Source organism: Elephas maximus, chromosome 13, assembly GCF_024166365.1.
Source record: "Elephas maximus indicus isolate mEleMax1 chromosome 13, mEleMax1 primary haplotype, whole genome shotgun sequence".
Lineage (NCBI taxonomy): Eukaryota > Metazoa > Chordata > Mammalia > Proboscidea > Elephantidae > Elephas > Elephas maximus.
The window spans coordinates 95826062-95844002 of NC_064831.1; the positions used below are offsets into that span (position 1 = coordinate 95826062).

At 42.9% G+C, this 17941-nt stretch overlaps 1 protein-coding gene across 1 annotated transcript in view; it reads right to left on the bottom strand.

Moving 5' to 3' along the window:
• The window catches only part of TRPM1 (transient receptor potential cation channel subfamily M member 1), a 135931-nt gene that overhangs the window by 28380 nt on the left and 89610 nt on the right, over positions 1 to 17941 (bottom strand). The window contains exons 18-21 of the mRNA XM_049905708.1: positions 10086 to 10208; positions 9750 to 9881; positions 7649 to 7777; positions 5010 to 5261 (exon numbers count right to left, since the gene is read on the bottom strand). Coding sequence (XP_049761665.1) covers positions 5010 to 5261; positions 7649 to 7777; positions 9750 to 9881; positions 10086 to 10208 — 636 coding nt within the window. The remainder of the gene's footprint in view (positions 1 to 5009; positions 5262 to 7648; positions 7778 to 9749; positions 9882 to 10085; positions 10209 to 17941) is intronic.

Sequence of the window (17941 nt, forward strand, 5' to 3'; positions counted from 1 at the left end):
CCAATGAAGACATTCAGGCAGCCCACAAGTATATGAAGAGATGCTCACAATAATTAGCCATTAAACCAGAAAACCAAACCCGTTGACATTGAGTTGATTTCCGCTCATAGTGACCCTATAGGACAGAGTAGAACTGCCCCATAGGGTTTCCAAGGAGCTGTTAGTGGATTCGAACTGCCAATCCTTTGATTAGCAGCTCTTAACCACTGTGCCCTCAGGGCTTCCATTAGCCATTAGAAAGATGCAAATCAAAACAACGAGATATCACCTCACCTCCACAATAATGGCAATGATAAAAAAAAAAATCAGAAAACAAAAAATGCTGGTGAGAGTATAGGGGTATTGGAACTCTCATACACTGCAGTCGGAACATTAAATGGTCAACCACCATGGAAAATAGTATAGCACATACTTAAAAAGTAAGAAACAGAAATACCATATGATCCAGCAATCCCATTCCTAGGTATATATCCTAGAGAAATAAGAGCCATGAAATGAATAGATATACGCACGCTCATGTTCACAGCATTGTTCACAATAGCAAAAATATAGAAACAGCCTAAGGGCCCATCAACGGTGAATAGATAAACTGGTATATACACACAATGGAACAATAAATAAAAAAAATAGTGCTATCGCTAGGCAATATTAAAGAATAACTGTGAATCCGCAAAACATCTCAAAACATGGATGAACCTGGAGGATGTTATGCTAAGTAAAATAAGTCAATCACAAAAGGATAAATATTGTATGAGGCCACTACTATAAAAAGTCAAGAAAAGGTTTACACACAGAAAGAAGAATTCATTGATGGTTACCAGAGATGGGATGGGGAGGAAGGGAAAATCACTAACTAGATAGTAGACACATATTAACTTGGGTGAAGGGAAAGATAATACACGGTATGGCAGAAGTAGTACAACATGATCAAGGCAAAGGAAGGCACTGAGTGGTACGCAAGAGTAAAAAGCAACAATGGTAAATATTACACAATCCTGCAATAACAATAATAACACAATAATTTATGAGTGCATTCATAGGTAGATATGTAAGCTGAATAGGTATGGGATGGCATATATAGGTTTAGCAGAGGATAGTTTTACATACATATGTATGTGCTACAAATATATCCATTTATATAGTAGAGCACATGGGGGCACAGTTATGAAAACTTCTTAGCCATAACCAAACAGTTCAAGGGACTGAGTTACTGGACTTGAGAGATTAGGACCATAGTCTCCGGGGACATCTAGGTCAATTGGCATAACATAGTCCATAAAGACAAAGTCCTACATCCTACTTTGGTAAGTAATGACTGGTGTCTTAAAAGGTTGCGAGTGGCCTTCTAAGATACAGCTGTTGGTCTCTTCCTGTCTGGAGCAAAGAAGAGTGAAGAAAATCAAAGTCTCAAGGAAACAATTAGTCCAAAGGACGAACAGACCCACAAACCCCAGCCTCCACTAGCCTGAGACCAGGAGAACTAGATGTTGCCCAGCTACTACTACCAACCACTCTGAGCAAGATCACAGTAGAAGATCCTGGACAGAGTGGGAGAAAAGCATAGAACAAAATTCTAATTCATAAAAAAGACCAGACTTACAGGTCTGATAGAGACTGGTGGAACCCCCAAGACTAAGGCCCTTAGACATCCTTCAAACCTGGAGCTGAAGCCACTCCCAGAGATCACCTTTCAGCCAAACAATAGACGGGTTTATAAAGTGAACAATAACGCCAGTGAGGAAAGTGCTCCTCAGAACAATCAACCATACGTGACCAAAGGGCAGCATTTGCCCAAAAACAAAGTTCAGAAGGCAGGAAGGGGCAGGAAAGATGTGCAAATAGAAATGGGGAGCTCAGGGAGGACGTGGGTACTGTGCGGTCACATTGAGTGGATTGCAACTAATGTCAAGAAACAAAATGTGTATAAATTTTTGAATGGGAAACTAATTTGCTCTGAAACTAATTTCACCCGAACCCCAAAGAAATGTAAAAAAAAAAAATTATATGGAAGAATCCTGATGAGTGGAGGAAGACTACAGAACAGAATTTCAAATTCTCGTAAAGTTTAGACTTTCTGGAGCCCTGGAGGTGGAATGAACCCTGAAACTATTGCCCTGGATAATCTTTAAACAAACCAAAAATATCCCCTGAAGCCTTCTTAAAATCAAACAACAGTTGAGCTTAACTAGTAAAGAATGTTTACCTTGAGCACTAAGCTCTTTTAAGATCTGTCTATATAGGATCAAATTGGAACAACAACTTGAAAGATTAGGTAGAAACCTCAGGGGGCAGTGGATTTATGTTAATGAGGGAGGAACAACTCTGAAAAGGAGGGTGAGAACAGTTGCACAATTCGAAGAACGTAATCAATGTCACTGAATTGTACATGTAGAAACTGTTGAATTGGTGTATGTTTTGCTTGTATATTCTCAACAATAACAAAATAAAATAAATTATTAAAAAATAACAACAACAACAAAAAAGAGAGTACTCCATGGTAATGCCCTTCTAGTAGTCGGGAACAGGCTTAGAATGGTGGTTGTGCTGCAGTGCTAACATTTTTGACCCCATATCCCCCTCCAGCTTCCACTCATTTCTCTGGCCCCCTTCACAGAAAGTCTTCAGTAGAGTCGTCCAGGCCAACAGATTTCGGTTTCTCTTCCACCATTCCCTCTGGAACCCAATCCAATCAGTCTTTCTCCCTCCCCTCACCCTGTCTCTGTGATCCACCATCAACAAGATGGCTAGTGAGCTCCACATTGCCAAATCCAACAGGCTGTTTCAGCCCTCATCTCACTCAACCTCTCAACAACATAGATTTAATGGATCACCATTTCCTTCTTGAAACAGTTTCTTCAGTCTCTTCCTGCTTCCCTTCTGTCTCCCAGCCCCTCCTCATTCTCCTTTGCTGGATCCTCCTCTCTTTTTTCCCTCTACAGATTGAAGTGCTGCCAGGACCTGGCCTTGGACCTCTTCTCATTGTCTGAACTCTCCAAAGTCTATTTCCAACTTTGACACCTCCCCTAGACCCCAGACCTTTTCTCTCTACTGCAAATGCCTGTTGTGAGTCTCTACTTGTGCCTAATACATGTTCCAAACTTAGGGCCAAAGGTAAACCTTCAATCCCCCTCTCCAGACCTGTATGTCTCCCATTTCCAAACTGGAACCCACCACTCACCCCATTACTTAGGCCAAAACTTTTGGAGCGTTCTTGACTCCTCCTGTTCTCTCTCACCCTATGTCCTATCCAGCACCAAATCCTGCCAGTTCTGGCTTCAAAATCTATCTGGATCCGCTGCTGGGCACCATTTCCACTGCTACCACTCCAGGCTCTCGTCACTCGCCCCTGCTTCCAATCCTGTAACCCTGCAGTCTCCCTTCTAAACACAAATCAGGCCACATTATGCTCTTGCTGAAATGCTCTGTGGCTTCCTTTTGCAGTCAGCATCACCTCAACCCCTCATCTGGCCCAGTGCCACTGAGTGGCCTGCCCACCACCTGGGCCTCTCTGCACTTTGGCCACACTGGCTTCCTTACCATAGCTCCTCACCCACGGTCCTCACAGGACCTTTGCTGTTATTCTCTGCCTGGAATGTCTTCCACAGGTATTCTTAAAGCTTGTCTTACTCCTTCAGGTGACTTCACACATCACCTTTTCTGAGAGGATTTCTAGAACATTCTCTTGGCAAGAGAAGCCCTACTACTCTCTCTCCCTTTACATTGCTTCATTTTCTTCAGGGCACTAATCATTATCTGACACAATTTTGTAGATTGCCTTCTTATTCCTTCATTGTCCATCTCTTCATAGGAGGTGAACTTCAAAGAGCCACAGACTTTGTCCTGATCCCATGGTATCATCAGTACCTGGAACAGCACCTGGAACAGAGCAGGCTCTCAACCATCTGACAAATGGGTGAATGCCAGGGAGGCTTATTCTCAATGTAATCTGCTGGGGTTGGAGGGGGGCAGTATTCTGTTTTCTATGTCAATAAATTTGTAACCCTAAAACAGGAATCAATGTGCAAATGGCCTGGCCTCCCTCTCAACACCAGATCTCACCTACAGACACCCCCTAGCCCCCAAGAGAACCACACCTCCTCAGTTCTGGCATTGGTCTGATTCCTTGGCGGGAGCAATATACCCTTTCCTGTCAGCAGGACTGGAGACAGGTGGCAGAGAACATGCCTTGCCAGGCCTGTTACTCCATTTGGTTTGACCTAGCACTTGGCCTCCGAACCAGGGCGTTTGCATTGTTGCTTGTGGTAGAGCCTCCTTTCTGCCCAGTTCTGGCACCAGGACCTCCTCTGGCACTCTTTTTACTTGAATTCTGGCTTGTTTCCCCCTGGCTCCTTCACCTGCTCAAGCACCCATGAGACAGTGACTGTCTGCCTTGACTGAGGGAGACTGTCTTGTTGCCGGGCCCTGTTTGAGGGCTGAGGTGCTCTTTGCTGCCTCCTTGTGGACCTCCCCAACATGGTCCCCCCCTCAGCTTTCTCCTAAGTCGCTGCTCTGTGGCCCACCCTCAGCCTGTCCCAGGAGGAGAACCTGCTTATGTAAGCACCAGAATCTACCTCCTACCCACATTCACTTGGAGAAAGTTCATTTTCTAGATGCTTTTCTGAAACACATACATTCTGTGCAATGGAGGGTGCTCTGTACAGCCATTGCACCCATTCAATTGCTACCTTGAACTCCAGCGTAAAATTTGTTATTCTTATTTAACTATCATGAGCTTGTGTTTCCTCCCCAACTAGGTTGGAAACTCTTCAAGAGCAGCGTCTACATCTCTGTTCATACTCCCTCTCGTGCCTAGCACAAGGCCCCCAACACATCTCTGTCAATTTTTTTTTATTAACTTATAACTGTGCATCTTACAACAAAGAACGTTTCCTGTAAGAAACCAACCTCAGAGGAAAGACCAAACGAAACTCCATAAGCCATGCCCAAGGCCTAGCCTCATGTCTAGCACAGCCAAGATGCCCTTGGTCACTCATGATGTTAGTACTGACCATCTTTCCAATCATCATCACGTAGGGCCCCAGGTACTTGTTGACACCAAAGATGTCCAGGACTCGGATGTACCAGAAGATGATGTCCACACAGTAGATCACTCGGCCATAGCCCATGTACGGCTGATTCTGTAGGCGAAGGATGGCTCCAATCATGAACACAGAGATGGCCACAAGGTCAGTGATGTTCCAGTACTCCTGAAGCCAAACTTTTATCTTCTGGCTGAGTTTGCCTGGTTCTGACATGAGGATCTGAAAACAAACGCCCAAAGGATGCATAAACTAAGAGCGTGTGTTCCGTCTCATTGTCTTAGACTCCTGGACGGGTAGCCTGGTGGAGCATCCCAAGGCATCTGGTCCCATTTCCTGTTTAAGACCTCTAAGCACCAGCCTTCTCAGGCAGAGAGCGATATTTAGACAGGGGAATTCCATGGAATCCTCCGTATTCTTAGATTCAGGGTTTCACAAACATCACTATCAGGAAATGCCTTCTAAATTATATCCTTCTGGCTGTACTTAAAGCAGCTTGATTTCTTTTCTAACTATCTGGACGTGTGCCTGCTAGCTCATGTTCCAGACTTGGCATAGGACAAAAACTCCAGAGCAGAGATGAGCCTTGCATGTTCCCATGGGGGCAATCCACCCCATGAGAGATGGCAGAATTGGGCTCAGAGATAATTATTTGCCAAAATTCCTTTACAACTCAGATGTGAGAGGTCAGGAGACAGTTGAACCTGGTTTTCCCTACTTGAGACACTAGCTCTGGAAAACTACCACTGATTAAATGGGCACTTCCTCAGAGTAAAACTGGAAATATCTAACAGCAGCATGGCTTGGGCACACACAGACCCATCCCAGCAGACTCAGCTATAGTGCTGGAGTGGGGCTGGGGGTAGGTCCCAGGCCTGGCACGGGTGGTGGCTAGTTACCAGCCAACAAAGAAGGAATTCGTTATTTTAACAACCAGTGCACACTGGCTGATGGCTCCTTCCTTTTTCCTGTGACTGGGGCTAAGCTCCTGGAATAAAGAGCAGTGTCTTACTGTATGGCTGGCTTTTAGCAAGGATCGTGATGCACTAAGCTATGCAAGGCAGCCATTCTGGAAATCCTAGCTTTAACATTTGCAGAGTTCGAATAAAACCCAATCTTTTTTTAGAGGTGAAAGAGTAGTAGTGGACATGATGAGCTATAAAACTTTGGGTCTGATGCTTTTTTGATTTCTCTTACAACTGTGGTTGGTCAGGCTCTCATTAAAAAAACCATTGCCGTCAATGGACTGTGACTCATGGCAACCCCACGTGTTTCAGAGTAGAACTCTGCTCCACAGGGTTTTCTTGGCTGCAATCTTCGGAAGTAGATCACCAGGCCTTTCTTCCATGGCACCGATGGGTAGATTTGAATTGCCAACCTTCAGGTTAGTAGCTGAGTGGGAACCGTTTTCACCCAGGGGCTTTCAGCCTCTCATTAGACACTAATTGTCATTAGACACCACTGGCATCAAACTCACTACCTGGAAGAGGTTCTCCATCATATTTTTAAGTTCAGTGAAAGGTTCAATAATAAGTGCAAAGTAATGGTAATGGTTCTATATCAGCCGGAGAAAGAATCTGAAATATGCTGTGTGCTTTTTCAGTTCCGGTTTATTGTTTTTTTCTTGGATAAAACTTTCTAAGCTAATCTAGTAAAGTGAAACTTGTGGATTATATTAGAAAGAGGACTACCTGGCCCGTATTTCCTCTGCCACCTGCGGAGACTGCCTCTCTGACTTACGTTTTAAGCCCTTTATAATGTAAGGATCGTAGATGGTGTCTGTTCTTTTTCAACATTTAGTTGAAAATATTGCTTGCTCTGTTTGTCGCAGGTGATTTAGTGCCTGCCCAGATCCCCTGCAGGCCTTTCACCAGATGTGTGTGCCCGTCTCCATCTGTTTCAGTGCTGCAGGTAGGCTCACACCTTCCGCCTTCTTGGGAGCCTTGTCCTTGGGTAGTTGGAGCTGTCTCTCCAGTCAGTGCAAACGACTGATGGAGGTGGGGTACAAAACTCCACCCTCGGCTCAGGGTGGACCACAGTCTATGGTGTCCAAAACACTCAAAGCCACTTGCAGGAGTAGGTGGGGCTCAGATTTCACCTGAGACCACTCCTCGCCTCCTCTCCTGCCCTCACCTGGCCCTCCGAGAGCCCTCCTTAATAAATTGCTTGCACGAGATTCTCCATCACAGGCAGAGGGAGCCTGACCTGTGACAGGTGGCTCAGAGCATGAAGTCACAGGAAACATTTCACCTCCTACATCTCTGTGTTTCTAGTTTTAGCTTCCAGAAAACCAAGCCCAAATTTGTACCCACTTGTAGTAATTGGTACATCTCAGGTTCTCGGCAGTGTTTATCCAGACTCAGGCCTGTTTTATCACTAAACATCATTTACTTTGCCTCGTGTTTTGATTTGCTAGTTCTTTCAAATTCAGCTGGAAGCAGGGACCTAGACATTTTAAGCAAGTGAGTGGAATAAACTTGGGAATGTGACATTGCTAAAGAAAAGTCTCATGGCACGTATAATGTTTATGAGATGTTTTTGCAACAAGCGGCCATCTCTAATTTGCAGTCAGTGGTTAGTGGGGCTGGCTGGGCCTTTGGAGTCCTCACCTCTCGGATCTTCTCCAGGGCCAGGCTCACAATGTAGGAGATGACCACCCACTCTTGGATCGAGGGCCAGCGGTCCATCCTCACCAGGATGACATAATTAAACAGCAGGAGATAGCCCAAGTATGAGATCTGAAATAAGAGCAGCTGTTAGTGGTGTTTGGTAATGTGTTCAAATAAAGTTTTGAAACCCTATTTTCACGTGGACACGTCTTCTAAAACAAATCTTTCCAATGTGACCAACTCATTTAGAAGAAGCCTTCCGTTCAAATCACCAGCACAGTAGAGAAGTTTGAAGCAGGCGGGGAGGCATTTCGCCATGATGTGAGCCCCGGGATTTCATTTTCTACAGGAAGACGTATGTGTGTTGTTACTTATCATCCTCATGGGGAAATTATGAAGTTGCACAAAATTATGACACACAGTGAAGCTTATAATAGTTTAATGGTATGTCTCTTATATTCCTGGAAACTGGAAAATGTTACTTTCTCCTTGCTGCCTTGAAAATTCCCCTCTTGAATCTTTCACAACTAATGGGAGAGTGGGAGAAGGGAGGCCATGCTGATGAGTTGTTTGACCAGGCATGAGCTCTCTCGGTTAGCTTGACATGTCTAATGACATGCTGTGGCCACAGTGCAGCCCCTATCTTTGTGGCAAGAGAAGATGGAGTTGGGGGTTGGGGGGGTGGGTGAGGTGCATAGGGATGAGGTATGGGGTGGGGGGAGCTTGTCTGGGGCTGATTCACTGTGAAGCTGACAAAGCTTCAGCTTCAGGACTCCTCACTGGCACAGGCCCCTTCCCAAGGCTTGGGGAGGTCCTAGCAATTGTGTATTTGTGATTCTGTCGCCATTTTTGTTTTATAGACTCCCTCCCCCCAACCCCCATCTGCTGAATTGTATAAGTTTCAGGTCCAATAAAACCTGGATCCACTGCTGAGGTTGATGGTAAAATTCCATGTATTCACCATCTGTTCCTTGCAGGGGGATTAGAGCCAGGGTTCTCAAACTTTGGGGTGCATCAGAATCCCCAGGGAAGCTACACAATGTGCAGACTCCTTCCCTTATGCCCAGAGACAGCATTCAGAGGGTCTGGGTGAGGCCAGGGTTGAGAAGCCCTCTTCAGCAGCACCAGTGGCCAACCTCTCCTGCTGGCTGGGCCCAGCCCCGCCCTCAGCTGGCTCTGAGCAGAAGAGGGTGGTTGACAGTGGCTTCACCCGCATTATCAGGTATGGTGGCCAAAAGGTTGGGTTTCTGGAGTCAGGCCAGGCCCAAGGTTACCCTGGGTCCCCAAACAGCTCTGAACTGCCATCCCCAGAGCTCTGCCTCTTCTCACCCCGGCTCCCCCTCACGCATTGCCCAGTGTATAGCCTGGGACCAGGCTCCTCACATCCCATCATCTTCTCCCACCCAGTCAAATGGAACCCCAGTGCCAGGGCCTGCCTGGTGCAGGCTATGGCTCAGTTCTTGGGATTTCCTAGGAGAAGCCTGGCAGGGGGCTGCACTCCTTCCCCGTGGGCACCCTGAGGCTGCTCTTGTGGGCACACCATGCCATCCTGACCTGTCAAAACAGTGACCACTGAAGATGGCAGAGGACAATGTGACTGCCCAGCTCGGTGTGCACTTCACAGCAGAGAAGCCTTGATTTGCTCCCCTATTCTCAGAGTTTACAATCTGGGTTCAGCAACGCCCTTTTAATAGCTCCATTGGTTTCATGAAAAATGGAATCTGTGAGTTTGTTCAAACACTGGCTGTCTTTGTTCATTTTAAAATAAAATATTTTCCAAATTTTGTATTTCTGAAGACATTTTAAAAAATCCTTCAACTTAAGCAAATAGAATGTGACTATTTTGCTTTATGAAATGATGTATTTGGGACTAGGATGGCCAAATTGATACATATAGTATGTATAAATGTATGACAATATAGCTGATCCAATTTTACTTAAAGGTATCCATTAGTCCCAATTTTGTTGTCATACCTCATTTAAGTCAATGAATTTTTAAAGACTTTTTTAAGCCCTTGACATTTTTTCTTGATCCTGACATATGTAAGTATTAAAAGAAAAAAAAAAAGCTAAATGGCAAATGCTAATGAAGAGTCATTACTGTGTAAAACCAGAACTTGACAATGGGCGCGTTATAGAATTCACAGATCTTTGTCCCAATGGGAATACTTCTTTGCTTTTTGTGCTCATTCTCCTCGTCCCCCTTCCTTGATCCAGCATCTGCATTTGCGTCCTGGAAAACAGAGCACAGCACAAGGCAACAGTTGCTAATGGGAAATGCCACGTACCTCAGAGTGGTATTTAATAGACAGGTACCTTGTAAAGAATTATAATATCTTCCAATTACCGAGATTCTTAAATTCATAGTAAGAGAAATCACAAACCATTTTGAAAATGAGAGCAAGTTGCTACTCTTATGACCAAGGGTAACACTGACCATGTTCTCCTCTTCCTTTTCTTTGCCATCTTCGTTTTCCTTGGATGTTTGATACGAGAAGTCATCACAAGTGCGAAATTCCAAAAACAAGATGGTGGGGGGAAGAAGAATCCCTATTATAACCTGTGGATGATGAGAAATAAATCTGTTTGTAAACTATGGCAATTTGAGACAATTTTCCCATTGTAGTTAATTAAAAAAATTTTTTTATTATAAGTTTTAACATTAGTCAAGACCTTGAAAACCTGGAATGTGTTTACCCCTGCTCTAATATTCTGCAGCTTATTTTTGTAAATTGGTAGAATTGCAGACTGTCAAAAATTTAAGAACACCCACCGAACTTTTTAGATGAATGACAAGAAGCATAATGTATAATCTCTGCTTAAAAAACAAAGATCTTACACTGAATTTCAAAGCAGAGAAATCTTTAAATTAAAATATAAAAAATTATTCTCCTCCAGTAAAACAGATTCAAAATATTTTATTTAGAAATAACTTACATGGAAATGTGAATATCAAAAAAACCGGACCCCTTGCTATTGAATCGATTCCGACTCATGGTGACCCTACAGGACAGAGTAGAATTGCCCCGTAGGGTTTCCAAGGTGTGGCTATTGGATCTGAACTGCTGACCTTTTGGTTAGCAGCCGAGCTCTTAACCATGTGAATATGTGAGTCAAGCCCAGTTATGAGAGTTGGAAGACTAAAGGGCCTCGCCAAAGGAGAGTGGAATTGGGCTCAGCCTAGACAATACATGATCCACAGAAGAAGAACCATGTGGCTGTTTTTATCAGTGTTGGGCTGTGTGTCTCAATGTTCAGGGCTGATAAAAAATTTTCCTCAATAATTCATTATTAAGAAAAACACAAAAGGGCTATTCCTACCATCTATTAAACCATTTTATAAAACATCAGTACAGGCATACCTTGGTTTTTGTGCTTCGCAGATATTGCATTTTTTTTTTTACAAATTGAGGGTTTGTGGCAACCCTGCGTTGAGTAAGTCTATCAGCGCCTTTTTTCCAACAGCATGTGCTCACTTTGTGTCTCTGTGTCACATTTTGATAATTCTTGCAGTATTTCAAACTTTTTCATTGTTATTATATCTATTACGGTGATCAGTGATCTTTGATGTTACTATTGTAATTGTTTTGGGGCTCCACAAACTGCGCCTTTGTAAGATGGTGAGCTTAATCGATAAATGCTGTGTGTGTTCTGACTGCTGTACAACTGGCTGTCTCCCCCATCTATCTCTCCCTCTCCTCTGGCCTCTCTAGTCCCCGAGACATGACAGTATTGAAATTAGGCCAATTAATAACCCTACAAGGGCCTCTAAGTGTTCAAGTGAAAGGAAGAGTTACACGTCTGTCACTTTAAATCAAAAACTAGAAATGATTAAGCTTAATGAGGAAGGCATGTCGAAAGCCGAGATAGGCCAAAAGCTAGGTCTCTTGTGCCAAACAGTTAGCCAAGCTACGAATAAAAAATAAAAGTCCCTGAAGGAAATTAATAGTGCTGTTCCAGTGAACATACAAGTGATAAGAAAGCAAAACAGCCTTATTGCTGATATGGAGAAAGTTTTAGTGGTCTGGATAGAAGATCGAAGCAGCCACAACGTTCCCTTAAGCCGAAGCCTAATCCAGAGCCAGGCCCTAACTCTCTTCAAGTATTAAGGCTGAGAGAGGTAAGAAAGCTGCAGAAGGAAAGTTTGAAGCTAGCAGAGGTTGGTTCATGAGGCTTAAGGAAAGAACCCGTCTGCATAACATAAAAGTGCAAGAAAGTGCTGATGTAGAAGCTGCAGCGAGTTATCCAGAAGACCTAGCTAAGATAATTCATGAAGGTGGCTACACTAAACAACAGATTTTCAATGTAGACAAAACAGCCTTATATTGGAAGAAGATGCCACCTAGGACTTTCATAGCTAGAGAGGAGAAGTCAGTGCCTGGCTTCAAAGCAGCTTGTTAGGGGATAACGCAGCTGGTGACTTTAAGTTGAACAATGCTCATTTAGCATTCTGAAAATCTAGGGCCTTTAAGAATTATGCTAAATCTACTCTGCCTGTGCTCAGTAAATGGAACAACAAAGCCTGGGTGAAAGCACCTCTGTTTACAACATGATTTGCTGAATATTTTAAGCCCATGGTTGAGACCTACTGCTCAGAAAAAGTGATTCCTTTCAAAATATTACTGATCATTGACAGTGCACCTGGTCACCCAAGAGCTCCGATGGAAATCTACAAGATTAATGTTGTTTTAATGCCTGGTAACACAATATCCATTCTGCAGTCCACGGGTCAAGGAGTAATTTCAACTTTCACATCTGATTATTTAAGAAATATGTTTCGTAAGGTTATAGCTGCCATAGATAGTGATTCTTCTGATGGAGCTGGGCAAAGTAAATTGGAAACCTTCTGGAAAGGATATGTTGTTTTAGATGCCATTAAGAACACTCGTGATTCATGGTAGGTCAAAATACAAACATTAACAGGGGGTTGGAGGAAGTTGATTCCACCCCTCATAGATGACTTTGAGGGGTTCAAGACTTCAGTGGAGGAAGAAACTGCAGATGTGGTGGAAACAGCCAGAGAGCTAGAATTAGGAGTGGAGCCTGGAGATGTGACTGAATGGCTGCAATCTCACGATGAAATGTTAATGGATGAGGAGTTGCTTCTTATGGATGACGGAAGAAAAAGGTATCTTGAGATGGAATCTACTCCTGGTGAAGATGCCGTGAACATTGTTGAAACGACAACAAAGGATTTAGAATATTACACAAACTTATTTGATAAAGCAGTGGCAGAGTTTGAGAGGACTGACTTCAATTTTGAAAGACGTTTTACTATGAGTAAAATGCTATCAAACAGCATGGAATGCTACAAAGAAATCTTTTGTGAAAGGAAGAGTTAATTGATGTGAAAAACTTCGTTGTTGTCTTATTTTAAGAAATTGCCAGTCAACCCAGCCTTCAGCAGCCACCACCCTCATCAGTCAGCAGCCATCAAAACTGAGGCAAGACCCTCCACCAGCAAAAAGATTCCAGCTTGCTGAAGGCTTGGGCAATGGTTGGCATTTTTTAGCAATAAAGCACTTTTTAGTTAAGGTATGTGCATTGCTTTTTTAGACATAATGCATTGCCCACTTAATAGACTACAGTATAGTGTAAACATAACTTTAATATACATTGAGAAACCAAAAAATGCATGTGGCTTGCTTTATTGAGATATTTGCTTTATTACAGTGGTCTGGAACCTAACCTGCAATGTCTCCGAGGTATGCTTGTAATTAAAACAGTGTGATATATGCACATGAATAGACTAAACAATGGAATAGGATAGAGAGTTTCAAAATAGACTCAAATACACATAGGAAGTTAGTATATGATAAGATTATCACCTCAAATCACAAGATAAAAGACTAATTAATAAATGGTGTCTGGAAACTGGCTGCTCATCTAGAAAATAAGTAAGATTTGGTCCATAGCTTACACACACACCAGAATGAATTCCAATCATATTGAAGATTATATAGGGGGAAAAAAGGAAGAGAGAGCCTAAAAGATCTAAAAGTAATCACAGAAGAATTCTTTTGTAAGTGCGTGGGGGAAACCAAACCAAAAACCCAGTGCTGTCGAGTTGATTCCGGCTCACAGTGACCCTAGAGGACACAACTGCCCCATAGGATCCCTGAGGCTGTAAATCTTTATGGAAGCAGACTGTCGTATCTTTCTCCCTTGGAGTGGCTTGTGGGTTCGAACTGCAGATCTTTTGGTTAGCAGCTGAGGACTTAAACCACTGAGCCACGGGGGCTCCTTGTGTCGGGGAAGGCCTTTCTTTCTAATCATGTCTCAAAATCCAGAAACAATCGAAAAAGGCCAATGTGTTTGAAACTTAAAAGTCACAAACTTCCGCACAGGAAAAAAAAAAAAAAAACCCAAGTCAAAAACAACTCATAGGAAAGCATATTCACAGCTCATGTCACAGACTACGGGCTAATCGTTCAATATAAAAGGAGCTCCTAGAAGCTGATAAATATTCCAACAACCCAACATAAAAATGAGCAAAAGTTATGAACCAAAACACACTCATACTCACACAAGGAGATGCCTATCCTCACTCGTAGTGAGATAATGCATAGTCACTACATGGAGATGTCAGCTTCCCATCAGGCTGGAAAATTGGGAAGCTTGGTTACCCTCTCTGTTGGTGAGAGAGTGGAGAAACAGGTGGTCCCTGACGGCCCGTGGGCCTGTAAATCGCTACAGCTCCTTCCAAGGAGGTTTGGTAAAGCTATCAAAATCACAAGTGCGTATACCCTTTTGGCCACCAGCTTCACGTCTGGCTTCTGGACCTTTAACAGACAAGTGAGACACGATTTGTGTCCGAGTGTATTCACTGTAGCACTGAGCGTAACACCACCAGATGGGAGGGCCCTCCACTGCCTCAGCGGGGACTGGCTAAATAGGCATCGATCCATGTGCAGAATGGAACACAATCCAGCTGGGAAAGAATGAGCCAGCACGTATGTAATACTGTGGGAAGATCTCCAGGATACAAGGTGCGCAACGGTGAGCACCCAACTGTTGTGAAAAAGAGAAAATAATGAGACTATTATTCATCTTAGTTTTATATATGCAAGGATACACAAGAAACAAATATCAGTGGTTACCACTGGACCGGAGCAGGGCAGATGGGGGCCAGGAGCAGGAGCGAGACTGGTCACTTACACTTTTAAATACTTTCTTGTTTTTTGAACCATGTACATTTCATATTACCTCTCCAAAAACTTGAATCCTTGTGTGGTACAAACGGTTAACACGCTTTTAGCAGCTGAAAGGTTGGAGGTTCAAGTTCATTCAGAGATGCCTCGCAGGAAAGGGCTGGTGATATACTTATGAAAAATCAGCCGTTGAAATCCCAAAGGAGCCCAATTCTACCCTGACACACATGTGGTCACCATAAGTTGGAATCGACTTGAGGGCAATTGACTTTTATCCAAAAAATTAAATTTAAAAGAACAATCCAAACAATCTGCACTTTAAAATAATTATATTTTTACTTTGCAAATGTACAAATGATATGAGGGAAATCTAATGCTTAAACATATTCATATCTTTTGGTATACATAATATTTTCAAAAAAAGGAACATTAAGTAAAACAGAAGGAAATAATAACAACCTGGGCCTCTTTTCTGAATTTTATTTATTAATATTTTAACAGAAACAGTCTCCTGCCCCATCCCTCTGATCAGAGGTCCTGATCAGAATGGTCAGTAGTGGTAGCTGGGTACCATCTAGTTCTTCCGGTCTCCAATCATGCTCCCCAAAGGCACGCTTTTTAAAACCTTTTTGTTATAAAATAAAGCACATATATGAAAAAAAGCACAGAAAAGGAAGGCATAGATTAATGAATTGTTGTAAGATGAGCATGCTTGTAATCATAACCGGTTCACAAAGTTGAGCCTTGTCAGCCACCCTGGAAGTCCCTCCGTGTGCCTTGTTGCCATCGCAGTCCCCTTCTCTAAAAGGAACCACCATCCTGACTTTTAAGTAAGCAATTCCTTCCAATCTTTTATCATTTTATCACCTGAGCTTGTATCCCTAGATTCAAACTGAGCTTTTCCATTGTCTCTTTCCACAGATGCAGTCGACTTGATTCCATGAAGCACATGTTGATATTGAACACTCGAAATGTGACTAGTCCAAATTGAGATGTGTCGTAAGTGTAAAATACCCCCTGGATTTCTAAGACTTAGCACATAAAAAAGAATATAAACTATTTCATTAATACAGATCACACATTGAAATGATAATATTTTGTATGTTGTTGTTAGTTGCCATTGAGTCAGCTGTGAACATACCGGAAGACAATACAACAAAAGGATACAACAGAACAAAAAGTCGCACAGTTCTGCACCATCTTCACAAACTTTGGTATGTTTCAGCCCATTGTCGCAGCCACTGTGTCAATCTGTCTCATGGAGGGTTTCCCTCGTTTTCACTGTCTGACCCTCTGCTTTACCAAACATGATGTCCTTTTCTAGCAATTGGTCTTTCCTGATGATGTGTTCAAAGTAAGCAAAATGAAGTCTTGCCAGTTTTGCTTCTAAGGAGCATTCTGGCTGTACTTCTTCCAAGACTGATTTATTTGTCCTTCCGTGTTGTTGTTGTTGTTAGGTGCCGTCGAGTCGGTTCCGACTCATAGCGACCCTACGCACAACAGAACGAAACACTGCCCAGTCCTGTGCCATCCTTACAATCATTGTTATGCTTGAGCTCACTGTAGCAGCCACTGTGTCAATCCACCTTGTTGAGGGTCTTCCTCTTTTCCACTGACCCTGTACTCTGCCAAGCATGATGTCCTTCTCCAGGGACTGATCCCTCCTGACAACACGTCTAAAGTATGTAAGACGCAGTCTCGCCATCCTTGCTTCTAAGGAGCATTCTGGCCGTACTTCTTCCAAGATAGATTTGTTCGTTCTTTTGGCAGTGCATGGTATATTCAGTATTCTTCGCCAACACCACAATTCAAAGGCGTCAACTCTTCTTCGGTCTTCCTTATTCATTGTCCAGCTTTCACATGCATATGATGTGATTGAAAATACCATGGCCTGGGTCAGGCGCACCTTAGTCTTCAGGGTGACATCTTTGCTCTTCAACACTTTGAAGAGGTCCTTTGCAGCAGATTTGCCCGATGCAATGTGTCTTTTGATTTCTTGACTGCTCCTTCCATGGCTGTTGATTGTGGATCCAAGTAAAATGAAATCCTTGACAACTTCAATCTTTTCTCCATTTATCATGATGTTGCTCATTGGTCCAGTTGTGAGGATTTTTGGTTTCTTAATTTTTTTTTTTATGTTGAGGTGTAATCCATACTGAAGGCTGTGGTCTTTGATCTTCATTAGCAAGTGCTTCAAGTCCTCTTCACTTTCAGCAAGCAAGGTTGTGTCATCTGCATAACACAGGTTGTTAATGAGTCTTCCTCCAATCTTGATGCCCTGTTCTTCTTCATGTAGTCCAGCTTCTCGTATTATTTGTTCAGCATACAGGTTAAATAGGTATGATGAAAGAATACAACCCTGACGCACACCTTTCCTGACTTTAAACCAATCAGTATCCCCTTGTTCTGTCCGAACAACTGCCTCTTTATCTATGTAAAGGTTCCTCATGAGCACAGTTAAGTGTTCTGGAATTCCCATTCTTCGCAGTGTTATCCATAGTTTGTTATGATCCACACAGTCAAATGCCTTTGCATAATCAATAAAACACAGGTAAACATTCTTCTGGTATTCTCTGCTTTCAGCCAGGATCCATCTGACATCAGCAATGATATCCCTGGTTCCACATCCTCTTCTGAAACCAGCCTGAACTTCTGGCATTTCCCTGTTGATACACTGCTGCAGTCGCTTTTGAATGATCTTCAGCAAAATTTTGCTTGTGTGTGATATTAATGATAAAAAAATATATATATATTGGTCTATAATTTCCACATTCTGTTGGGTCACCTTTCTTGGGAATAGGCATAAATATGGATCTCTTCCAGTCAGTTGGCCAGGAAGCTGTCTTCCATATTTCTGGCATAGATGAGTGAGCACCTCCAGTGCTGCATCTGTTTGTCGAGACATCTCAATTGTCCTTCTGTAGTACATGGTGTATTCAATATTCTTTGCCAACACCACAATTCAAATGTGTCAATTCTTTTTTGGTCTTCTTTATTCATTGTCCAGCTTTCACTTGCAACCGAGGCAATCAAAAGACCATGGCTTGGGTCAAGTGCATCTTAGTGACATCTTTGCTTTTTAAAACTTTGAAGAGGTCTTTCGCAGCAGATTTGCCCAAGGCAGTACATTGTTTGATTTCTT